This window comes from Oryx dammah, unplaced genomic scaffold (genome assembly GCF_014754425.2).
Source record: "Oryx dammah isolate SB20612 unplaced genomic scaffold, SCBI_Odam_1.1 HiC_scaffold_5, whole genome shotgun sequence".
NCBI classification, from domain to species: domain Eukaryota; kingdom Metazoa; phylum Chordata; class Mammalia; order Artiodactyla; family Bovidae; genus Oryx; species Oryx dammah.
In genome coordinates, this window is record NW_024070189.1 from 91,988,886 (window position 1) to 92,014,916 (window position 26,031).

General features: G+C 40.9%; 1 protein-coding gene across 1 annotated transcript in view; it reads left to right on the top strand.

Moving 5' to 3' along the window:
- Positions 1-26,031, top strand: part of LOC120864561 (adhesion G protein-coupled receptor E3-like) — a 46,605-nt gene that overhangs the window by 8,882 nt on the left and 11,692 nt on the right. The window contains exons 3-12 of the mRNA XM_040241618.1: positions 48-194; positions 1,229-1,375; positions 3,670-3,731; positions 5,683-5,766; positions 7,135-7,312; positions 10,724-10,843; positions 11,952-12,145; positions 20,968-21,126; positions 22,757-22,951; positions 25,651-25,886. Coding sequence (XP_040097552.1) covers positions 48-194; positions 1,229-1,375; positions 3,670-3,731; positions 5,683-5,766; positions 7,135-7,312; positions 10,724-10,843; positions 11,952-12,145; positions 20,968-21,126; positions 22,757-22,951; positions 25,651-25,886 — 1,522 coding nt within the window. The remainder of the gene's footprint in view (positions 1-47; positions 195-1,228; positions 1,376-3,669; positions 3,732-5,682; positions 5,767-7,134; positions 7,313-10,723; positions 10,844-11,951; positions 12,146-20,967; positions 21,127-22,756; positions 22,952-25,650; positions 25,887-26,031) is intronic.

Below are 26,031 nucleotides of genomic sequence, written 5' to 3' on the forward strand. Positions count from 1 at the left end.
GAGCCCTGTCACTGCCTGATTCACTTTTCATCCTTTTCCTGCCACAGATAAGGATGAATGCCTGAACAGCACAGCATGCCCACTGACAGCCACGTGTAAGAACACCCGGGGAAGCTACTTATGTGTCTGCAATCCTGGGTTTGAGACACCTGATGGGAGAGCTCAATTTACTGGCTCCAGAGGAGCTTGCATAGGTAAGCAGATTCTCTGATGCCTTCCGGTGAAAGTTTCCTTAGAGAAAGAGTTGAGCAAAACAAGCAATGCATCAGCACAGATCTGGCTTCCGTATGCTAAGAACCTTCCAGTTCCTCAGTATCTAAGCACTGTCATTTGATATAGCTGCTTATGTGTGCATAACATGCATGTGTGTGTGTCGCTTCAGCTAGTTCCGTTCTTTGTGACCCCATGGACTGTAGCCCGCCAGGCTGCTCCGTCCACGGGATTCTCCAGGCAAGAATACTGGAGTGGGTTGCCATTTCCTTCTCCAAGGGATATTCCCGACCCAGAGATCAAACCCGGGTCTCCCACATTGCAGGCAGATTCATTACAGTCTGAGCCACCAGGGAAGCCCAAATATGTTTTAAACTATTTTTTTAATTAAAAATTTTTATTGAGCTATTTATTGTTGTTGTTCCATTGCTTAGTTGTATCCAGCTCTTTGCAACTCCATGGACTGCAGCATGCCAGGCTTCCCTGTCTTTAACTGTCTCCCAGAGTTTGCTCAGATTCATGTCCATTGAGTCAGTGATGCTATCTAACCATCTCATCTAACTGATTATTCTACTCTTTAATTTCCCTTGCTGGTAGTTACCTTTCATTAACATGGTATTAGGGCTTCCCTGATGATTCAGACAGTAAAGAATCTACCTTCCTGTCATCATCCTCATGGATGGGCTCCAACACTAGAAAAAAAATGTTTTGTATACTCCAATAAAAATTAATTTAAAAAATGGAAAGTAAATACAAGTAATCCTGTTCACTGCTCTGACACAGGCTGAACATCTTGGTTGGGTTGGCAATCGGTGGTTTTCTAGAGGCAAAACTTTCAGCTTTATATTGAGACAGCCTTGAGCAAACCAAGGTGAGTGTCTTGAAATGCACAGACTGTGACCTGTGTGTGGTGGACATGCCACAAAGGTGGCATGAAAAGGTGAACTCATGGAGCCCTGAGTGACCCCACGGAGCCCTGTCACTGACTGACTCACTTTTCATCCTTTTCCTGCCACAGATAAGAATGAATGCCTGAACCCCGCACTGTGTTCACCGACAGCCCGGTGTAAGAACACCCGGGGAAGCTACTTATGTGTCTGCAATCCTGGGTTTGAGACACCTGATGGGAGAGCTCAGTTTACTGGCTCCGGAGGAACTTGCATAAGTAAGCAGATTCCCTGATGCCTTCGGGTGAAAATTTTCTGAGAGAAAGAGTCGAGGTAAACAAGTGAAGGAAAACAACGCATCAGTATGGATCTGACTTCAGTGTGCTAATAACCCTTCAATTCCTCAGCATCTAAACACTGTCCTTTGATACAGCTGCCTATGTGTGTTTATGTGTGCTTAACATGTATGTGTGCACACAGGTTTATGAGTGCTCAGTCACTTCAGTCATGTTCTATTCTTTGTGACCCTATGGACTGTAGCCCACCAGGCTCCTCTGTCCATGGGATTCTCCAGGCAAGAATACTGGAGTGGATTGGTATGACCTCCTCTAGGGGATCTTCCTGACCCAGGGTTCGAATCCAGGCCTCCTGCGTCTGCTGCTTTGGCAGGCAATTCTTTACTACTGAGCAGAGATGCGTTCCAAATGTGCAGCTCCTGTTAAGGTAACACAAAAGACTCCCCCTAGTGGTTGCCAATTTATTCGTATTTTAACTTGCCTTTCTGACTTCTATTGAAACATTAAAACTTAGGGTAACTCAATTAAAAAATGAAAAGACAAATTATTTTTATAAAAGAATAGAGACATATATATATATGTAACTAAAGCACTTTGCTGTACTCCTGAAACTAATACAACATTGCTAATCAACTATACTCTGATATAAAATAAAAAGTTTTAAAAAAAAATGAAAAAACCCACATCATAGGAGAAAATATTTACAAATGATAAGATGGATTAGGGATTAGTATCCCTCAGCAAAAGATTCGAATAGACATTTTTCCAAAGAAGAAATACAGATGGCCAACAGGCACAGGAAAAGATGTTTAACATTGCTGATCATCAGAGCAATGCAAATCAAAACCACAGTGAAGTAACACCTCACACCTGTCAGAATGGCTATCATCAGAAAGTCTACAGATAAATATTGGAGAGGATGTGGAGTAAAGGAAACCCGTGTACATTGTTGGTGGAATTTGTCACTATGGAAAACAGGGATTCCCTGGTGGCTCAGAGGGTAAAGAATCTGCCTGCAGTGTGGGAGACCTGAGTTCGATCTCTGTGTCAGGCATATTCCCTGGAGAAGAAAATAGCATCTCACTCCAGTATTCTTGCCTGGAAAATCCCATGGACAGAGGAGAAGCCTGGCAGGCTACAGACCACAGAGTCGCAAGGAGGCGGACATGACTAAGTGACTTCACTTTCACTTTATGGAAAACAATATGGAGTTTCCTCAAAATACTAAACATAGAACTGCAATATGATCCAGCAATTCCACTCCTGGGTATATATCTGAAGAAAACAAACACATTAATTTGAAAAGATACATTCATCCCAATGTTCATAGCAGTAGTGTTTACAATAGCCAAGATACAGAAGCAATCTGTGTCCATCAACAGATAAATGGATAAAGAAGATGTGAGATATACAGACAGACAGATATAGATATACACAGAATGGAATACTACTCAGCCATAAAAAAGAATGAAATTCTGACATTTGCAACAATATGGACTAGAGAGTATTATGCTTAGTGAAATAAGTCAGACAAATACATTATGATATTACTTACATGTGGACTCTAAGAAATAAAACAAATAGATATATAGCAAAACAGAAACAGACTCACAGATATAGAGAACAAACTAGTGGCTACCAGTGGGGAGAAGAAGGGGGAGGGGCAAGATAGGGGTATAGAATTAAAAGGTACAAGCAAGTATATATAAAGTGAATAAGCAACAAAGATATATAGCAGAGGGAAATATACCCATTACTTTGTGATCATTTTAAATGGAGTATAATCTATATAAAAATATTGAATCACTACGTTATATACCTGAAACTAATACAGTATTATAAATAAACTATACTTTGGGCTCCCCTGGTTGCTCAAACAATCTGTCTGCAATGCAGGAGACCCAGGTTTGATCCCTGAGGAAGATACCCTGGAGAAGGGAATGGCAATCCAGTATTCTTGCCTGGAGAATTCTATGGACAGAGGAGTCTGGTGGGCTACAGTCCATGGAGGCACAAAGACTCAGATATGAATAAGTGACTAACACACACACAAACACACACATATACACACAAACACTTCAATTGGCTAGCAGGCATGACAACCAGCAGGCATGACTGAGAAGCAGAAATCCCATAATCCCTTTTGTAAAGAAAGCTGGAAGGAAGTTGGAAAAAGGAAAAGTTGGGAGGGAAATTCTCCCAATTTCAGACTGGGAAGAAACATTTCTGTTTTTCTTTCTTTCTTTTTTTTTTTTGAATTCTCATTCTATTTCTAGGAATCAACCCTAGGTCCCCTATCCCAACCCAAGTTACATTTTCGGAAGACTATAAACAACAGGTATGTTTCCATCTTTGTAAATCTGTGTTTGGTGCCCACCACCAGTATGTGGAAATAAACAGTAATTACAGATAAAATACTCTTAGAGGGAATATGCTTAAATATAAAATATAAAACAAGCGTTCAAATCAATCTCCCCACACCTGCCAGCGCACATATACATAATGGTCTCTGGGGATAAAAAGGTGTTTCTTGATATTAATATTTTTGCATCCTCTCCTATTTCTTCCATATTTTGTTTTAGCGATTGCTTTCTTTCTGAGCAACAATGTATTGTTTGGAGAATATATGGCAGCCATGAAGTGTTCTCAGTCAACACTAGTTCTGTATAGAATTAATTATTAAAAAGACGCCATCTGGGACTTCCCTGGTGGTCCAGTGGTTAAGATTCTGTGTGTCCAATCCCTGGTCACAGAACTAAGATTTCGCATGCTGAATGGCATGGCTAAATTATTAAAAAAAAAAAAAACAGTAAGCACCCACACCCCCTCAATTTAACCATCATTATGGTTGATATAATTTCACTGTTGCAAGTGCTGTGTGTTATTGCAAAGAAATCTTTCAAAAGTGACTTACAAAATAAACATATGTTACATTGGGACAATATGGAAATCAATATTACACCCATAAGATGAATTTTCAAAATTCAGTCCTTTGTTTCATTAAAAGTTATTTGCAGTTTGATCTAAATTGCCCAGTGTCATATAGAACTTATAGGACTTAAAAAACATGCCTTCTAGACCATTTAGGTTAAAGTGCATTTTTGGAAAACAGACTGTCTCTAGTCACAGTCAAGAATAAAGGTAAAAGGAATATTAGCTATAAAAAAGAACACATTTGAGTCAGTTTAATGAGGTGGATGAAACTGGAGCCTATTATACAGAGTGAAGTAAGTCAGAAAGAGAAATACCAATACAGTATATTAACACATATATATGGAATTTAGAAAGATGGTAATAATGACCCTATATGCCAGACAGCAAAAGAGACACAGATGTAAAGAACAGACTTTTAGACTATGTGGGAGAAGGCGGGGGTGGGATGATTTGAGAGAATAGCATTGAAACATGTATATCATCAAATGCAAAATAGATGAACAGTGCAAGTTCAGTGGATGAAGCAGGGCACTCAAAGCCGGTGCTCTGGAACAATGCAGAAAGATGGGATGGGGAGGGAAGAGGAAGGGGGAATTCAGGATTGGGGGACACATGTACACCCATGGCTGATTCATGCTGATGTATGGCAAAACCTCCACAATATTGTATACTCCAATTAAAATAAATTAATTTTTTAAAAAAGAAATTACACACACACAAACCAGAAAAAACAATAGAGTAGGAGGAGAATAAATAAAGCTGGGAAAAAAAGAATAAAGGTAAATATGTTATAAAGATTGTTTTTATTAAAATGGATAGTGAAAAGACATGTCTACATCATTATCTGTTATACACAAAGGTTATATAGAAATATTTTATATAAAATATACAAAAATAGAAATACATTTTAATATTTGACCATTATGAATGACATTTGATTGTTTCGCTTCCATCCCCCAAAGTTGATATATTTGAATTGCCCCTCCTCCAATTTTAATTTTCTCAGTGAGAAAAAAGATATTAACTTAATAGTTGGGAATAGATTTAGGCATTTTTGACAGGTAAGCTCTCTAGAAATTATTTTTGAGAATAATGAGATGGGTGTTGAACTGATTCATTCTTTTCAAATGGATACCCACTAGTCCCTAAACAATGTATTGAAATTTATTTACATTGTGTGTGTGTTAAACTCCAGCAAGTGTGTTTAATTTTGCAGTCTTGCATTCACAGATAAGTGAGAGTATTTCTCTGCCAGGACCAACTGTTATAATAAAGCTTCTGAGAACTTGAGAACAATCTCTGGATGCTTCTAACTGAATGAAAGCCAATGATATGTTTTTATTCTTTCCTTTTAGGGCACCACCAAGGACCCAAACAGCTCTGTTACCATGGAGACAAAAGGAGTACCAGAAGATAACAATGTCACATTTGTGTTACAGGTTTGAAATCATTCCCAGTTTCTGTGAATGTTTTCTCACAGTAGATAATTCTCTATCTTTTTATTCCTCCAATATGCCTGAAGGAATTAATTATAAATTAGATGGGACAAATTGTTTTTCCTTTCTGGGTCTCCACATCACAGGACAAATCCAAACCGCACGTGTAGATTTTTAACCTTATTTCTAGACGTCTCTCCCTTCCTTCTTTTCTGAAAATAAACATTTTCCCATATTGGATGACAATTGACTGTTTCTTCAGGGGTATACTAAAAAGCTGTAAGAGAAAGTACAAATGCATGGGAATTTAGCAGAAAAGCAAAGGTGAAACCAGGTAGCATGGGTGCATTCTCAGTCCCTCAGTCGTGTCTGACTCTTGGCAACCGCACGGACTATAGCCCACCAGGCTCCTCTGTCCATGGGATTTTCCAGGCAGGAATACTGGTGTGGGTTGCCATTTCCTCCTCCAGGGGATCATCTCCACCCAGGAAACCAGGTAGAAGGTGATGAAAAATCTAGGACCAGTGAATTCAAAACATTCAGTTACTTCACAATGGAATGAAGTGACAGTGTAAGGTCTGAGTTTCTTCCAGCTTTGTTTAAACATTCACGCCTTTTCCCTACACTGTTCCCTTCTTCTGTTATTAGGCAATGGAAATATTCCCAGAGAAAGCTCTTAGTTACAGAAGCTTTCAAGAAATATCTTGAAAATAGAAACTGTAATCTTAGTTTCCTTTTATGATTCCCTCCTAGACAATAGTCATTTTCACAACCACTACTTTTTTGTTTATTCATATTTCATTGTTTACAAAAATTTTTTATTGGTATATCACATTCTACTTTTTATTTATTCCTAAGTATTTTATTCTTGTTTAAAATTTTTATTGGAGTATAGTTAATTGACAGTGTTGTTAGTTTCAGGTGTATAGCAAAGACATTCAGTTATATATATATATATTCATTCTTTTACAGCTTCTTTTCCCATATAGATATTGTAGAATGTGGAGTATAGGTCCCTGTGCTATACAGTAGACCTGTGTATGTTAATCCTAATTTCCTAATTTGTCCCTCCCTGCATCCTATGTTTCCCCTTTGGTAACCATTAGTTTGTTTTAGAAATCTGTGAGTCTGTTTCTATTTCATAAATGCACTTACAATTTTTAAATTTATTTTTTTCCATTATGGTTTATCACAGGATAGTGAATGTAGTTCCCTGTGCTCTACAGTAGGACCTTGTTTTTTATCCATCCTATGTTTAATAGTTTGCATCTGTTAATCCCAAACTCCCAGTCCATCCCTCTCCCAACCCTCTCCCTCTCGGCAACCACAAGTCTGCTCTCTACATCTGCACACTCACTATTTGTATGGCAGGAAATAGCCGATTCTTTTGGCAACTTCAGCAACATCACCACCAAGCCATCTCAGGAACATAAGGGAGAAACTGCCCGTTTTGCGACACAGTATCTTGACAGAGTGCAGTCGGCAGCCTATGAAGCTGCCCTCAATCGACCCACAGGAGGAACGCTGAGGAGAGAGTCACAATTTATGGGTAAGCTGCGGTCATAGATACTCAGGCAGACTCTCAAACTTAATTGGGTTCAGGAAATGCTGGTTGAGGCAGAAAACAGCCTTCTCTTTCTTTACACTGGCAAAATCTATATATGTACTTGACATGAAATATCTTATTTCTCTTCAGAACCCTAAGTTTGCATTGGATGAGGCTTGAAAGTTCATTTGACTGGACCATCCATTCATCTTTCAAGTCTAACCTATTTTTAAAGTGAATCTTTTGTGGCTGTGTGTACTGTCACTTTTAATCCAAGAGTCACCCTAGGGTTCTTAGGTACAAATCTTTATCAAGGATACACTGAAGGATAAAGCAGTCTTTACTCTTAGAATTAACAAGGCTTCCATGGGCATAAAGAGCACCTAGTAAAGTGTCTGATGCCTAAAAGGATTTGTTCTGTGTGCTTAGCCACTCAGTCATGTCAGACTCTTTGTGACTCTGGACTGTAGCCTGCCAGGCTCCTCTGTCCATGAAATTCCCCAGGCAAGAATATTGGAGTGGGGTGCCATTTTCTCCTCCAGAGGATCTTCCTGACTCATTGAACCCAAATTTCCTGTGTCTTCTGCATCGCAGAATTCTTTAGCCGATGAGCCATCAGAGAAGCACCCTAGAAGTATTTACTAATAGTCAAATGAATGAGTGAATATATGAACAGAAAAGCTGTGGTGTTGTCATCAATTAGAGGATAAAATTCCACTTTAAGAAATTATTTTGTTGAAGTATAGTTATTCCCCTCACAATCTCTAAGTTTTCAGGCTCTTCTTTCCTGCTGACATCATGCATAAGCAATGATATCTCTCTATAGTTTTATCTGCATAGCACTGATTACTAGTGGATTAGATGTCTCTATTTTATGCTGGCCATTAGGTTTCTTTTTTGTGATTATTCTGATTTATATTTTTTGTCCATTTTCCCTTATCCTTTTGCTCTTTGTCCATTGTGTTTTGGGGTTTTATCTTATTGATATTTAGGAGATTTTTACATATGATGGACCTCATTTATGTCTCTAAATATCTTCTGCCAATCTGTGGTTTGTTGAAAGGATGTTTGAGTGGAGATATTTTCGCTTTTGATGTAATCAAATTTGTCTGTCTTAGAGAGGAGGTGAGGGACATATCGAATGTCAGGGAAGCAGTTTGTGATGCTAATTAGAGTGAATAGAGTAGGCTTGGAGAGAAGGCAAGATTTGTGAAAAGACTTGAAGAAGAAAGAGTGAGCTGCATGCATATCTGGGGGAGAATGATACTGGTCAGAGGGCTTGAGGTGAACATTCCTGGTGTGTTGGAGATACTTGCGAGTGACTGAAGGTGACTGGACAAGGAACTGATGCAAGGCAAGATCAAGCAGGGTCTTCCTGGGAATTGTAACAACACTGACTTTTATTCAGGGAGACCCTATCTGATTCACATTTTGAAAGGATGCCACTGGCTGCTCTGGGAGAACAATGAATGCAGTTAGATGAATGGGATGAGCCAGGAGAGATCTCCTGGTGGGCTAGATGAAGTCAGTGCCCCAAATCAGGTTTACACCAAGGTTGGTGTTTTTTCAGCAAAAGGTCTGGATTTGCTGCCAGGGTGCATGTGGAGTTTAAGAGAAAGAAAGTTTGGTGCTGAAGTTGATTAATATGTAGATGATGAAAATATTTAGCTTATTCAAAACAAAAGAGGCTGAAGAGTGAGTATGGAGAGATGAAGGGAAGAAAGAAGATGTCTTATGATTCTTTTTTTAATTAAGTTTTTTGGGAGTATGGTTGCCTTGCAGTGTTGTGTTAGTTTCAACTATACAGCAAGGTGAATCAGCTAAATATCCTCTTTTTTTTTTTTTTTTCTATTTCCTTCCCATTTAGGGCACCACAGAGCACTGAGTAGAGTCCCCTGTGCTAGAAAGTAGCTTCTCATTAGTTATCTATTTTATTTGTTGTTAGTTTTTAGTTGCAAAGTCGCATCCAACCCTTTGAGACCCTGTGGACTGTAGCCTGCTAGGTTCCTCTGTCCATGGGATTTCCCAGGCAAGAATACTAGAGTGGGTTGCCATTTCCTCACCAAGGGATCTTCCTGACCCAGGGACAGAATTCACATCTCTGGCATCTCCTGCATTGGCAGGCAGATTCTTTACCACTGAGCCACCTGGGAAGCCCATAGTATCAATAGTAAATGACATATTATTGTTCAGTCACTCAGTCATGTCCGACTCTTTGTGACCCCATGGACTGCAGCAGCCAGACTTGCCTGTCCTTCACTATCACCTGAAGCTTGCTCAAACTCATGTCCATTGAGTCGGTGATGCCATCCAACAATCTCATCCTCTGTCACCCCCTTCTCCTGCCACCTTCGATCTTTCCCAGTATCAGGGCCTTTTCTAATGTGTCGACTCTTTGCCTCAGGTGGCCGAAGGATTTGAGCTTCAGCTTCAGCATCAGTCCTTCCAATGAATATTCAGGAGTGATTTCCTTTAGGATTGACTGATTTGATCTCCTTGCAGTCCAAGGGACTCTCAAGAGTCTTCTCCAACACCACAGTTCATGAGCATCAGTTCTTCAGTGTTCAGTCTTCTTTATGGTCCAGCTCTCACATCCATACATAACTACTGGAAAAACCATAGCTTTGACTATACGGACCTTTGTTGGCAAAGTAATGTCTCTGCTTAATATGCTGTTTAGCTTTGTCATAGCTTTTCTTCCAAGGAGCAAGCATCTTTTAATTTCATCACAGCAGTCACTGTCCACAATGATTTTGAAGTCCAAGAAAGTAAAGTCCATCACTGTTTCCATTGTTTCCCCATCTATCTGCATGAAGTGATGGGACTAGATGCCAGGATCTTAGTTTTTTGAATGTTGAGTTTTAAGCCAATTTTTTCACTCTCCTCTTTCACCTTCTTCAAGAGGCTCTTTAGTTCCTCTTTGCTTTCTGCTGTAAGAGTGGTGTCATCTGCATAAGTAAGTTCAGTCACTCCTTCGTGTCCAACTCTGTGACCCCATGTACCACAGCATGCCAGGTTTCCTTGCATATTGAGGTTATTTATATATTGAATTTGTTCCCTCCTGTAAGAGACTGGGTACCCAAATAAAGCCAACAGCTTCTATGTATCCACTCCAACTCCATCACCCAAACTCCAGTTTTCATCTGAAGCTCCTACAGTTGTCATTTTTTAAATTTAATTTTTATTTATTTTTCTGCCATACCATGCAGCATGTGGGCTCTTGGTTCCCTGAACAGGGATCAACCCCATGCCCCTTGCATTGGGAGCATGAATTCCTAACCACTGGGCACCAGGGAAGTCTTTGTCATTTTTTTAAATGAGATGGACAAGGAGATTATATTTTAAAATAAATGTTTATAAGGATTTCCAACATTCATGCAGATTTTCTGTTTTTTTTTTTTTTTTTTTTTTTAGTTATTGAAGCACTGACCATCAAGAATGGTTGCAAAACAGAAAATGAGATAGTTAAGTTACAGATTGAAAAGGAGACAATGGACATCGATTGCACTGTTGTCACTGGAGGAGGAACTGGAGGTAACAGAAATTACCTAAATTACCTTAGCATCTCTAGAATTGGGGGCAGCGGAAACTTATTCTTATTTTTTATTGAGTTATATTAACAATTAATACACAATATTATACTAATTTCATGCAGTCGTGCGTGCTAGGTCACTTCAGTTTTGTCCAACTTTTTTGCCACCTTCTGGACTATAGCCCACCAGGCTTCTCTGTCCATAGGGATCCTCAAGGTAAGAATACTGGAGTATTCTTGTCTTGGATTTCCATGCCCTCCCCCAAGGGATCTTCCCGACCCAGGGTTCAAACCCATGTCACCTGTGGCTCCTGCACTGCAGGCGAATTCTTTACCACTGAGCAGTAATTCTTTACCAGGGAATTCTTTACCAGGGAAGCTCAATTTCAGGCATACAACAGGCTGATCTGATGCTTTTATATGTTATGAATGATCACCTCAGTATACAAAATTGTTACAATATCCTTGACTATATTCTCTATTTGTAATTACATCTTTGTGACATGTATTTTGCAGCTGAAAGTTGGTGCCTCTTAATCCCTGCCACCCTTCTTCTCCCCATGCCCCCTTCATATTCTCTCCTCTCGAAACCACCACTTTGTTTTCTGTGTCCATGAATCTGTTTCTCTTTTGTCTTGTGTTTTAGATTCCACATAAAAGTGAAATCATGTGGGATTTGTTTTTCTCTGTCTGACTTATTTCACTAACATAATATCATACCCTCCAGGTCCATCCATGTTGCTGCAAATGGAAAGACTTCGTTCTTTGTATGGTTGTGTAATATTCCACTGTGTATATATACCACTTCTTTATCCATTCATCTATGGGAGGACACTTAGATTGCTCCTGTATCTTGACTATTGTAAACTGTGCTGCTAGGGGCAGAGGGGATATCTCTACTAGAATCCAGACATAGCCTTAACATCCTGCAAGTGGAAAGGCTTTGAAATCTCCCCATCTCTTTTTCATGGATGTATGATCTAACAAAGCAGGGTTTAGGATTCTACATTCTGTATTTGACTCCTTAGAGACTTGCCAGATAAATTCTTAACTTTGGCTACACATCCCCCATCTCCTCCTCAGGTTCATTGGTTCTTTGCTTCCTTTCAGGTGCTGTGGTCTTTATTTCTTACAAGTCTTTTGGGTCCATCTTAGATGGCTCCTTTGTGTCTAAGGAAAACCTAACTCTTGATGAAAAGCTGGATCACTTTCAACTGAATTCCAAGGTGATAAGTGGTACTACAGGATGCAAGAAAAATTGTTCTCTGGCCAAACCTGTGAACTTCACGTTTCACCATATACAGGTGGGAAAAGTATCCACTTGTTTGAGCACCTAGAAATTTCTACTGATCATACCTATAAATCTAGTAGTGAAAAAGTATGGTTTTCACAGTCAGTTCTTTCTGCCCAGGCTGATTTATCAGGAATTGCTGATGGAGATTTGAAATTCAACCCAGTCTTTGGTTAAGAGTTACTCCAAAAATTACATGATGGGAATTATTCCTTCAACAGACTAAAAAGTGATTTAAAAAAACAACTGTAGCCTTATTTACTGTTGGGAAATGAACAAATAAACGTGTCTCTTTACAATCCCATGGACCAGAGCCAGCCAGGCTCCTCCATCCGTGGAATTTTCCAGGCAAGAATATTGAAGTGGGTTGGCACTTTCTCCTCCAGGGGATTCCTCCCAACCCAGAGATCAAACCAGGGTCTCCTGCACTGGCAGGCAGATTCTTTACCACTGTGCCACCAGGGAAGCCCAAGATGTTCATAGTAAAGCCTTTAAAGTAAAATCATCAAGTCACATACTTTAAGTATGTACAGTTACATTTGTCAAGTATTCCTCAATAAAGCTGGAAAAAATAAAAGACTCAATCAGAATCCAACAACACATTAAAAAGATCATACACCATGACCAAGTGGGCTTTATCCCAGGGATGCAAGGATTCTTCAATATCCACAAATCAACCAATGTAATTCACCACATTAACAAACTGAAAAATAAAAGCCATATGATTATCCCAATAGATGCAGAGAAAGCCTTTGACAAAATTCAACATCCATTTATGATAAAAACTCTCCAGAAAGCAGGAATAGAAAGAACATACCTCAACATAATAAAAGCTATATATGACAAACCCACAGCAAACATTTTCCTCAATGGTGAAAAATTGAAAGCATTTCCCCTAAAGTCAGGAACAAGACAAGGGTGCCCACTCTCACCACTACTATTCAACATAGTTCTGGAAGTTTTGGCCACAGCCATCAGAGCAGAAGAAGAAATAAAAGGAATCCAGATTGGAAAAGAAGAAGTAAAACTCTCACTGTTTGCAGATGACATGATCCTCTACATAGAAAACCCTAAAGACTCCACCAGAAAATTACTAGAGCTAATCAATGAATATAGTAAAGTTGCAGGATATAAAATCAACACACAGAAATCCCTTGCATTCCTATACACTAATAATGAGAAAGTAGAAGAAGAAATTGAGGAAACAATTCCATTCACCATTGCAACAAAAAGAATAAAATAATTAGGAATATATCTACCTAAAGAAACTAAAGACTTATATATAGAAAACTATAAAACACTGCTGAAAGAAATAAAAGAGGACACTAATAGATGGAGAAATATACCGTGTTCATGGATTGGAAGAATCAATATAGGGAAAATGAGTATACTACCTAAAGTAATCTACAGATTCAATGCAATCCCTATCAAGCTACCAGCAGTATTTTTCACAGAGCTAGAACAAATAATTTCACAATTTGTATGGAAATACAAAAAACCTCGAATAGCCAAAGCAATCTTGAGAAAGAAGAATGGAACCAGAGGAATCAACCTGCCTGACTTCAGGCTTTACTACAAAGCCACAGTCATCAAGACAGTATGGTACTGGCACAAAGACAGAAATATAGATCAATGGAACAAAATAGAAAACCCAGAGATAAATCCACACACATATGGACACCTTATCTTTGACAAAGGAGGCAAGAACAACAATGGAGAAAGACAATCTCTTTAACAAGTGGTGCTGGGAAAACTGGTGAACCACTTGTAAAAGAATGAAACTAGAACACTTTCTAACACCATACACAAAAATAAACTCAAAATGGATTAAAGATCTAAATGTAAGACCAGAAACTATAAAACTCTTAGAGGAAAACATAGGCACAACACTCTCTACCATAAATCACAGCAGGATCCTCTATGACCCACCTCCAAGAATACTGGAAATAAAAGCAAAAATAAACAAATGGGATCTAATTAAAATTAAAAGCCTCTGCACAACAAAGGAAACTATAAGCAAGGGGAAAAGACAGCCTTCAGAATGGGAGAAAATAATAGCAAATGAAGCAACTGACAACTAATCTCAAAAATATACAAGCAACTCATACAGCTAAATTCCAGAAAAAATAAATGACCCAATCAAAAAAATGGGCCAAAGAACTAAATAGACATTTCTCCAAAGAAGACATACAGATGGCTAACAACCACATGAAAGGATGCTCAGTTCAGCTCAGTTCAGTCACTCAGTCGTGTCCAATTCTTTGCAACCCAAAGAATTGGAGCACGCCAAGCCTCCCTGTCCATCACCAACTCCTGGAGTTCACTAAGACTCGCATTCATCGAGTCAGTGAAGCCATCCAGCCGTCTCATCCTCAGTCGTCCTCTTCTTCTCCTGCCCCCAATCCCTCCCAGCATCAGAGTCTCTTCGCATGAGGTGGCCAAAGTACTGGAGTTTCAGCTTCAGCATCATTCCTTCCAAAGAAATCCCAGGGATGATTTCCTTCAGAATGGACTGGTTGGATCTCCTTGCAGTCCAAGGGACTCTTAAGAGTATTCTCCAACACCACAGTTCAACAGCATTAATTCTTCGGCGCTCAGCCTTCTTCACAGTCCAACTCTCACATCCATACATGACCACAGGAAAAACCATAGCCTTGCCTAGACGGACCTTAGTCGGCAAAGTAATGTCTCTGCTTTTGAATATGCTACCTATGTTGGTCATAACTTTTCTTCCAAGGAGTAAGCGTCTTTTAATTTCATGGCTGCAATCACCATCTGCAGTGATTTTGGAGCCCCCCAAAATAAAGTCTGACACTGTTTCCACTGTTTCTCCATCTATTTGCCATGGAGTGATGGGACCGGATGCTGTGATCTTCGTTTTCTGAATGTTGAGCTTTAAGCCAACTTTTTCACTCTCCTTTTTTACTTTCATCAAGAGGCTTTTTAGTTCCTCTTCACTTTCTGCCATAGGGGTGGTGTCATCTGCATATCTGGGGTTATTGATCTTTCTCCTGGCAATCTTGATTCCAGCTTGTGCTTCTTCCAGTCCAGCATTTCTCATGATGTACTCTGCATAGAAGTCAAATAAGCAGGGTGACAATATACAGCCTTGACGTACTCCTTTTCCTATCTGGAACCAGTCTGTTGTTCCATGTCCAGTTCTAACTGTTGCTTCCTGGCCTGCACACAGATTTCTCAAGAGGCAGGTTAGGTGGTCTGGTATTCCCATCTCTTGAAGAATTTTCCACAGTTTATTGTGATCCACACAGTCAAAGGCTTTGGCATAGTCAATAAAGCAGAAATAGATGTTTTTCTGGAACTCTCTTGCTTTTTCCATGATCCAGCGGATGTTGGCAATTTGATCTCTGGTTCCTCTGCCTTTTCTAAAACCAGCTTGAACATCTGGAAGTTCACGATTCACGTATTGCTGAAGCCTGGCTTGGAGAATTTTGAGCATTACTTTACTAGCATGTGAGATGAGTGCAGTTGTGCAGTAGTTTGAGCATTCCTTTGCATTGGCTTTCTTTGGGATTGGAATGAAAACTGACCTTTTCCAATCCTGTGGCCACTGCTGAGGTTTCCAAATTTGCTGGCATATTGAGTGCAGCACTTTCACAGCATCATCTTTCAGGATTTGAAATAGCTCAACTGGAATTCCATCACCTCCACTAGCTTTGTTCGTAGTGATGCTTTCTAAGGCCCACTTGACTTCACATTCCAAGATGTCTGGTTCTAGATGAGTGATCACACCATCGTGATTATACGGGTCGTGAAGATCCTTTTTGTACAGTTCTTCTGTGTATTCTTGCCATCTCTTCTTAATATCTTCTGCTTCTGTTAAGTCCATACCATTTCTGTCTTTTATCGAGCCCATCTTTGCATGAAAATTATCTCTAATTTTCTTGAAGAGATCTCTAGTCTTTCCCATTCTGTTGTTTTCTTCTATTTCTTTGCATTGATCACTGAAGAAGGCTTTCTTATCTCTTCTTGCTATTCTTTGGAACTCTGCATTCAGATGCTTATAGCTTTCCTTTTCTCCTTGGCTTTTCACTTTTCTTTTCACAGCTATTTGTAAGGATTCCCCAGACAGCCATTTTTGCTTTTTTGCATTTCTTTTCCATGGGGATTGTCTTGATCCCTGTCTCCTGTACAATGTCAAGAACCTCAGTCCATAGTTCATCAGGCACTCTATCTATCAGATCTAGGCCCTTAAATCTATTTCTCACTTCCACTGTATAATCATAAGGGATTTGATTTAGGTCATACTTGAATGGTCTAGCGGTTTTCCCTGCTTTCTTCAATTTAAGTCTGAATTCGGTAATAAGGAGTTCATGGTCTGAGCCACAGTCAGCTCCTGGTCTTGTTTTTGTTGACTGCATAGAGCTTCTCCATCTTTTCCTGCAGAGAATATAATCAATCTGATTTCAGTGTTGACCATCTGGTGATGTCCATGTGTAGAGTCTTCTCTTGTGTTGTTGGAAGAGGGTGTTTGCTATGACCAGTGCATTATCTTGGCAAAACTCTATTAGTCTTTGCCCTGCTTCATTCTGTATTCCAAGGCCAAATTTGCCTGTTACTCCAGGTGTTTCTTGACTTCCTACTTTTGCATTCCAGTCCCCTATAATGAAAAGGACATCTTTTGGGGGTGTTAGTTCTAAAAGATCTTGTAGGTCTTCATAGAACTGTTCAACTTCAGCTTCTTCAGTGTTACTGGTTGGGGCATAGACTTGGATTACCGTGATATTGAATGGTTTGCCTTGGAAATGGACAGAGATCATTCTGTTGTTTTTGAGATTGCATCCAAGTACTGCATTTTGGACTCTTCTGTTGACCATGGTGGCTACTCCATTTCTTCTGAGGGATTCCTGCCTGCAGCAGTAGATATAATGGTCATCTGAGTTAAATTCACCCATTCCAGTCCATTTTAGTTCACTGATTCCTAGAATGTCGACGTTCACTCTTGCCATCTCGTTTCACCACTTCCAATTTGCCTTGATTCATGGACCTGACATTCCAGGTTCCTATGCAATATTGCTCTTTACAGCATTGGACCTTGCTTCTATCACCAGTCACATCCACAGCTGGGTATTGTTTTTGCTTTGGCTCCATCCCTTCAATCTTTCTGGAGTTATTTCTCCACTGACCTCCAGTAGCATATTGGGCACCTACTGACCTGGGGAGTACCTCTTTCAGTATCCTATCATTTAGCCTTTTCATACTGTTCATGGGGTTCTCAAGGCAAGAATACTGAAGAGGTTTGCCATTCCCTTCTCCAGTGGACCACATTCTGTCATATCCCTCCACCATGACCTGCCCATCTTGGGTTGCCCTGCAGGCATGGCTTAGTTTCATTGAGTTAGACAAGGCTATGGTCCTAGTGTGATTAGATGGACTAGATTTCTGTGAGTATGGTTTCAATGTGTCTGCCCTCTGCTGCCCTCTTGCAACACCTACCATCTTACTTGGGTTTCTCTTACCTTGGGCGTGGGGTATCTCTTCACGGCTGCTCCAGCAAAGCACAGCTGATGCTTCTTACCTTGGATGAGGAGTATCTCCTCCCACCGCCCTTCCTGACCTTCAATGTGGGATGGCTCCTCTAGGCCTTTCTGCACCTGGGCAGCCACCACTCCTTGGGCGTGGGGTTGCTCAACATCACTCATTATAAGAGAAATGCAAATCAAGACCACAATGAGGTACCATTTCACACCAGTCAGAATGGCTGCTATCCAAAAGTCTACAAGCAATAAATGCTGGAGAGGGTGTGGAGAAAAGGGAACCCTCTTACACTGTTGCTGGGAATGCAAACTAGTACAGCCACTATGGAGAACAGTGTGGAGATTCCTTAAAAAAAAAAAAAAAACTGGAAATAGAACTGCCTTATGACCCAGCAATCCCAATGCTGGGCATACACACTGAGAAAACCAGAATTGAAAGAGACACATGTACCCCAATGTTCATCGCAGCACTGTTTATAATAGCCAGGACATGGAAGCAACCTAGATGTCCATCAGCAGATGAATGGATAAGAAAGCTGTGGTACATATACACAATGGAGTATTACTCAGCCATTAAAAAGAATACATTTGAATCAGTTCTAATGAGGTGGATGAAACTGGAGCCGATTATACAGAGTGAAGTAAGCCAGAAAGAAAAACACCAATACAGTATACTAACACATATATATGGAATTTAGAAAAATGGTAACAATAACCCTGTATGCAAGACAGCAAAAGAGACACAGATGTATAGAACAGTCTTTTGGACTCTGTGGGAGAGGGAGAGGGTGGGATGATTTGCGAGAATGGCATCAAAACATATATAATATCATGTAAGAAAAGAATCGCCAGTCTAGGTTTGATGCAGGATACAGGATGCTTGAGGCTGGTGCACTGGGATGACCCAGAGAAATGGTATGGGGAGGGAGGTGGGAGGGGGGTTCAGGATTGGGAACTCATGTACACCCATGGCGGATTCATGTTGATGTATGGCAAAACCAATACAGTATTGTAAAGTAAAAGAAAGTAAAAGTTTAAAAAATTAAAAAAAAAAAAAAGTTAGGGACTCTTACCTCCTGGCCATTAGAATAGAATACCTAAAGTATCTCCATCAGAGTGGATCCCTGGGAGTCTCTAAGGAACCCAGAGAGCTCAAGAATAGGCTTTGCTTTACATAAGCCCAAACATCAGCTCCAAAGATGTTCATATTCTCCAGGATTCCCTCAATGCAGAAGACTTCCTCTAGTCACTTCCCCAAATGAAGTCTTTCTTCAAAGAATCATTCATTTAACCAACTCAGTTTGCTTTTGAAATAACTGTGAAGATCTGTTTCTTTGAGATTTCAATCCGTTTGCTTCTTTTTTAATGTTCTCTTTGGTTGCCTTGATAAAAAAGCAAGGCAATAAATAAATTAATAAATAATTTTTTAAAAATCAGATGAGAGCTTCCCTGGTGGCTCCACGGCAAATAATTCACCTGCCAATGCAAGAGACATGGGTTTGATCCCCGGTCCAGGAAGATCCCACGTGCCTCAGGGCAACTAAGCTTCTGTGCCACGACTACTGGTCTGCATGCTCTAGAGCCCTCAGGCTGCAATGATGAGCCCATGTGTCGCAACTGCTGTAGCCCACGTGCCCTGGAGCCCGTGCTCAGCAACAAGAGAAGCCAGTCATCGCAGTGAGAAGCCTGTGCACCACAGCTAGAGAGTAGACCCTGCTCTCTGAAACTAGAGAAAATGCTGCACAGCAACGAAGACCCAGCACAGCCAAAAGTAAAAAAAACAAATAAATAAAATACATTCTCTGGTCTTCCAGTTCTAAGTAAAAGATACTTTATATAACAAAGCCTATAGTGAATATGGTATCATACACTTCAAAATTTGTTAAGAGGGTAGATCTCATAGTCAGTGTTCTTACCACAAAAACAAACAAACAATCAAACAAAAAAAGCAGAAACAAAGGGACGCAGGAAACTTCAGGAAGTGTTGGGTTTGTTTTGTTACTTTGATGGTGGTGATGGTGTCACAGGTTGTTTGCATATATCCAAATTAATCACGTTTCACATAGTGTGTTGTGTGTTCAGTTGTGTCTGACTCTTATGGCCCCATGGATTGTAGCCCACCAGACTCCTCTGTCCATGGGATTCTCCAGGCAAGAACACTGGACTGGGTTGCCATTTTCTACCCCAGGGAGTCTTCCCAGCCCAGGGATTGAATCCATGTCTCTTGCGTCTCCTGCCTTAGCTGGCGGATTTTTTTACCTTGGTATATGAATTATACCTCAGTAAAGCCATAAAAAAAGAAAAACTGAATCCCGTGATTTTTAAAACACATTAAAAATTGTCCTCACAAAATATTTAATATACTTCCCCATGCTGTATAGTAGGACCCTGTTATTTATATATTGTAAATGTATAATTTGTGTCTACGAATGCCAAAGTCCCAGTCCATCCCTCTCCCTCCCCACCCTGTCCACTCCCGGCAACCACAAGTGTGTCCTCTATGTCTCTGAGTCCATTTCTATGTAAACAAAATTTTGCAATTATTGTAAATGGAAAGTACATTTAAATTGTATAAAAAATTAAAAAACAAAAACTTTAATATAACAAATTTTATTGGAGTATAGTTGATTTAGAATGCCATGTTGGTTTCAAGTATACAATATAGTGGGCTTCCCAGGTGACTCAGTGGTAAAGAATCTGCCTGCAAGTGCAGGAGACGAAGGAGGCTCGGGTTTGATCCCTGGGTCGGGAAGATTCCCTGGAGGAAGAAAAGGTAACTCACTCCATTATTCTTGCCTGGAAAATTCCATGGAGAGAGGATCCTGGTTGGACACAACTAAGCATGCACGCATTCATACAATATGGTAATTCAGTATTTTTGCATATTATATTCCATTATAGGTTATTACAAAATAATGGGGATAGTTTCCTGTGCTATATAGTAAATTGTAGTTGCTTATCTCTTTTATAGATATGAGTTTGTATCTGTTAATCCTATAGTCCTAATTTGCCTCTCCCCTCTTCTTTATCCCCTTTGCTCATCATAAGTTTGTTTTCTATGTCTGTAAGTTTGTTTCTGTTTTGTATATTCCATTCATCTGTTTTATTTTTTAGATTCCACATATAGGAAATATAAGTATTTGTCTTTATCTGTCTGACATTTTACTAAGCATAATATCCTTTAGGCCTATCTGTGTTGCAAATGGTATTATTTCATTTTTTATGGTTGAATAGTATTTCATTGTGTGTAAGTAGGCATGCAAGTGTGTATGTGCATGTATGTGTGGAAAGCTTCAGATTTTAAGTGATAGTGTCTCATGAAGAGCAATTTTCTTTCCAGATGATAGAGGAAAGCAAAAAGTCTCTTTGTGTCTACTGGGATGAGCTGGTCTGGTCTAATGAAGGGTGCCACGTGACCTTTTCCAATGGAACTCGAACTGTATGCAGCTGCAGCCATCTGTCCACCTTTGCCGTCCTCATGGCCTCGGTTGAGCTGAAGGTATGTATGTAAACACACATGATGCTGAAAGTCAGCTCTGCTGCAGGGTGGTGCTGGGGTGGAAGGCAGGATCTTCAAAAAGAAGGTGAAAAAATATGAGCAGAGGAACAGCTATGTATCTTCCTCTCTTCTTCCTCTTTTTTTTTTATTTTTTAAAATTCAAGGATAATGCTTTACAGTGCTGTGTTAGTTTCTGCTGTATACCAACATAAGTATATATATGTGTGTGTGTGTACGTATTATATATATATATATATATATATGTACACTCCATTCCCTTTTGAGTCTCCCTCTTACCGAACCGCCATCCCACCCTGTTAGGTCATCACAGAGTACCGAGTGGAACTCCCTGTGGTATTGAGCATCTTCCAGCTAGCTATTTATTTTACACATGGTAGTGTACTTGTTTCAGTGCTGCCTGAAAAGCCACAGTGTATATGCTCCAATGCAACTCTCTCAACTGGTCCCACACTCTCCTTTCCCCACTGTGAATACAAGTCCTTTCTCTACATCTCTATTCCCACCCCGCAAATAGATTCATCGGTACTGTTTTTCAGGAAGATTTCCCTGGAGAAGGAAATGGCAACCCGCTCCAGTATTCTTGCCTGGAGAAGCCCTTGGACAGAGGAGCCTGGCTGGCTATGGTCCATGGGGTCTCAAAGAGATGGACACGACTGAGTGACTAACCGTTTCTATATACTCATTAATATAAATTTCTCTTTTTCATGTTAAAAATATACAACCCTTTTAGGAGGTGTATAGTGGTATCTCACTGTGGCTTTAATGTATACGACCCTGATGACTAGTGGCATGGAGCCTTTTTTCATGTTTTCATGGGGTAGAACTTGTGAGTGAAACAACCCTTATATCTGGGAAACCTAGTCATCCAAAACCACTGCATTCAGCCTTTAGGAATTTCTGGTGGATTTCTTCATGTGCATTCCTGTAGCAACCACATGTTCCTTCTGTGCTCTGTTAAAATTGAAATAGTTCTATCTCATCTCTTTCGGGAAGAACTTGAGTTAATGTTGCCTCTTTGCTGTGCAAACTTGGCTCTACAATGAGATCAAGAAAAGTTACAATTTTGTTGATTATCATTGTCATACTGTTGGGATAAGAGTCATGTTACATTGTGATTTTCTAATCTTTTTTAAAAATTAATTATTTCCTTTCAGCTGCCTGGGTCTTCATTGCTGCACATGGGCTTTCTCTATTTGTGGCAAGTCAGGGCTACTCTCCAGTTGTGGTGCCCAGGCTTCTCATTGTGATGGCTTCTCTTGTTGCAGAGGAGGCCAGCAATGGGCTCTAGGGCATGTGGGCTTCACTAGTTGCAGCACACAGGCTCAGTAGTTGCAGCAGGTGGGCTCAGTAGTTGTGGCACCCGGGCTTAGTTGCCCCACAGCATGTGGGACCTTCCCGGGCCAGAGATGAAACACTTGTCCCCTGCACTGGTAGGCCAATTCTTCACCAGTGGACTACGAGGGAAGTCCGGCTTGGCCACTATTGATCTGTTCAGTTTCTCACGAGGAAATTAACACCATGCATTGAGGGTTCAAAGACCTGTGTTATTGGGAACCACAGCCTCCAAAACAAAAACCAGTTGGAGTCTCTTTTCTCCTGCTGCATCTAGGAGGATCCCGTGCTGACCATGATCACCTACGTGGGGCTGAGCCTCTCTCTGGTCTGCCTCTTCCTGGCGGCCCTCACCTTCCTCCTGTGTCGATCCATCCAGAACACCAGCACCTCCCTCCACCTGCAGCTCTCTGTCTGCCTCTTCCTGGCCTACTTCCTCTTCCTCACAGGCATCAAACGGACAGAGCCCAAGGTAGGAGAATTAGCCAAAATCCTTTCTTACTTATTTTTTATTTTGGCCATGCTACATGACTTGTAGGATGTTAGTTCCCCAACAAAAGATTGAATCTAAGCCCACGACAGTGGAAGTGCCAATTCCTAAACTGGGCTGCCAGGGAACTCCCTTCTTCTTTTTTTAAAACAGCTTTTTCTTTAATTTTTATTGATGTATGGTTGCTTTACAAGGTAGTGCTATTTCCTGCTGTACAGCAAAATGAGTCAGTCACACATATACATATATCCCTCCCCTTTTGAGCTTCCTTCTCATTCAGGCCACCAGAGTGCTTTAAGGAGAGTTCCCTGTGCTATACAGTAGGCTCTCATTAATTGTCTGTTTTATACATAGTATCAATAGCATAATTCATACATATATAGTTTGCCCTTTTTAAATGTACATGTCAGTGGCTTTCAGTATACTCATGGAACTGTGTATTCCCTTGGGTAATTTATTACTCATTACATGTTCATATCCACAAATTACATCAGCCTTATCATCCCAACCCCTACCTCTGTCTCCTGGCAATCAGGTTTTTACTCTTTTCTTTTTTCATGAATCTGAGATTTTTCTATTCTACTAATAAAAGATTATACAGTACTTGTCTCTGTCTGACAATCTCCTGAGCATAGCTCAAGGTTCAATCATGTGTTTTCAGAAGGCAGGAATCATCCTTTATTGTGAATAGATAGTACATTAGATATGTTGTTGGGAAATTTCATAGACAGACGAACTTGGTATTACCTAAGTCTATAATAGATATAGATATGTTGTTGTTTAGTCACTAAGTTGTGTCTGACACTTCTACAAGCCCATGGACCATAGTCCACCAGGCTCTTCTGTCCATGGGATTTCCCAGGCAATAATACTAAGAGTCGGTTCCCATTTCCTTCTCCAGGGGATCTTCCCGACACAGGCATCAAACCCACATCTCCTGCATTGGCAGGTGGGGTCTTTACCTCTGAGCCACCAGGGAAGCCCAGATATAGAGACAGAGATATAAAACCATCACCCTGATCAAGATATACAACATGCCCCAAACTCAGAGTTTTCTTCATGTCCCTTCCCCCAGTTAATTGTCAATTTTAAAACTTACAGACTGAATGAATTATGCACAGTGGAGCTGGGTCCTGAGGGTCACTGATGTGTGATTCCAAGCTAGCAGGTTTGATATCAAATGTGTGTTTCATGGAACAGCATCTCCAAGAAGTGAGGGGTAGAAACCAGGAAGCAAATGGAGTTTTGCAAAGATTGAGAGGTTGCTACAAAGACTCAGGACATGATTCCTAAGAAAGGAGGGTTTTATTCATCATGAAAAGAGAGTCAGTGGTCCAGAAGAGATCATGAGAGATGTAGAGGAAACCCAATTCCCCTCAGACAATGGACAGTGGTCACTGTTCTCTTGAAATGTGTGGAAAGCAGTGTCCTCAAACAAAATCCAGGGTATACTTTAATCGAAGACATGGGGTGGGGGCAATCATTTCCCTGGTAGTCCAGTGGTTAAACTCCACACTTCCAGTGCAGGGAGCATGGGTTTGATCCCTGGTCAAGTAACTAAGATTCCACATGCTGCGTTGTGCAACCTAAAGAGAGGGGAAAAGATGATTTTTTCAAGTTCCAGTTGTCCTAAAGACATGGAGGGAACATTCAGTGAATCTGAAGAAGGGTAGGGGAAGTTTTGCTTACTGTGGAAAATGTCATTCAGAGCAGATGCTTTCATAGTGGAGGAAACCATGAGCTGTTGGCTCAAAAGAGAAAACTGTGGGGCTTTATGGGGATAAGAATATTGGAGGACTCACTCATTCACTCACTCATTCATGTACCCAACATATATGCCACACAGACCAGAGTGACTTCAGTTCTGGGCAGTGACCAAGGTGGAAGAGACGGTGATCACGGCAGGACAAGCAGACTATAAGCTTTCTATGAGGATTAATTTCATCCTCAGAAGGGGAAAGGGGGCAGGGAGGTGGTTAAGGGTTCTTGGGATGGAGACAGCCCTGGCCAGCACCAGCTTCATCCGACTCAGAGAAGTCTAGCATCCATTAGCCAACAGGCAAAGGGCTATCTGATTTCTGCAGTCCTTAACACACTTTGAATATTGTCTTCTTCCATTTTAAGATGGACAAAGATCTCTTTGAACTTTAGTTAGCTAGTTAGCTATTTGTGGCTGTGCTGGGTCTTCATTGCTGCGAGCTTTCACTAGTTGCAGTGAGCAGGGGCTACACCTCCTTGCAGTACACGGACTTCTCACTGCGATTACTTATCTTATTTCAGAGCATGTGCTTTAGGGCTCTCGGTCTTCAGTAGTTGTGGTGTTTGGGCTTAGTTGCCCCACGGCATGTGGAATCTTGCCAGACAAGAGATCAAATCTGTGTCCTCTTCATTGGCAGATGGATTTTAAGCCCTGGACCACCAGGGAAGTCCCCCATTCAACTTTAAACATGATACATTTTCAGTTTTTCTTGGGTAGCCCAAGTGACACCCTGCCACGGCATGGGAATAGACAAGGGGGACCATCCATCCGTTTGGAGACATGACTCTAAAGAGAAGAAGGACATGTGAAGAAGGCTAAGGAGCATCTCTCACCAAAGTTACCCGGAGACAACCCTGGTGAAGAGCAGGTGGTGAGGTCATTGCACCCAGGACCACTCCAGTGGCCCCCCTCTCCCCTGCAGGTGCTGTGCAAGGCCGTCGCCGGTGTACTGCATTACCTCTACTTGGCCGCCTTCACCTGGATGTTCCTCGAAGGGCTGCACCTCTTCCTCACTGTCAGGAACCTCAGAGTGGCCAACTACACCAGCGCAGGCAGATTCAAGAAGAGGTTCATGTACCCTGTAGGCTACGGGGTCCCAGCGGTGATTGTGGCTGTGTCTGCAGCGATCAACCCCCAAGGATACGGCACCACTAAGCAGTGAGTCCGGTGCTGAAAATGTGCTGTCGGGGACGTGGGTACACACCTGTCTCTATGGGAAACTGAGGGTGGAAGGAAGGGTTGAGTAGGTCATGACAGGCTGAGAACAAAGATGCTGAACATTTATTTCTCCAGCCCCTGGGGC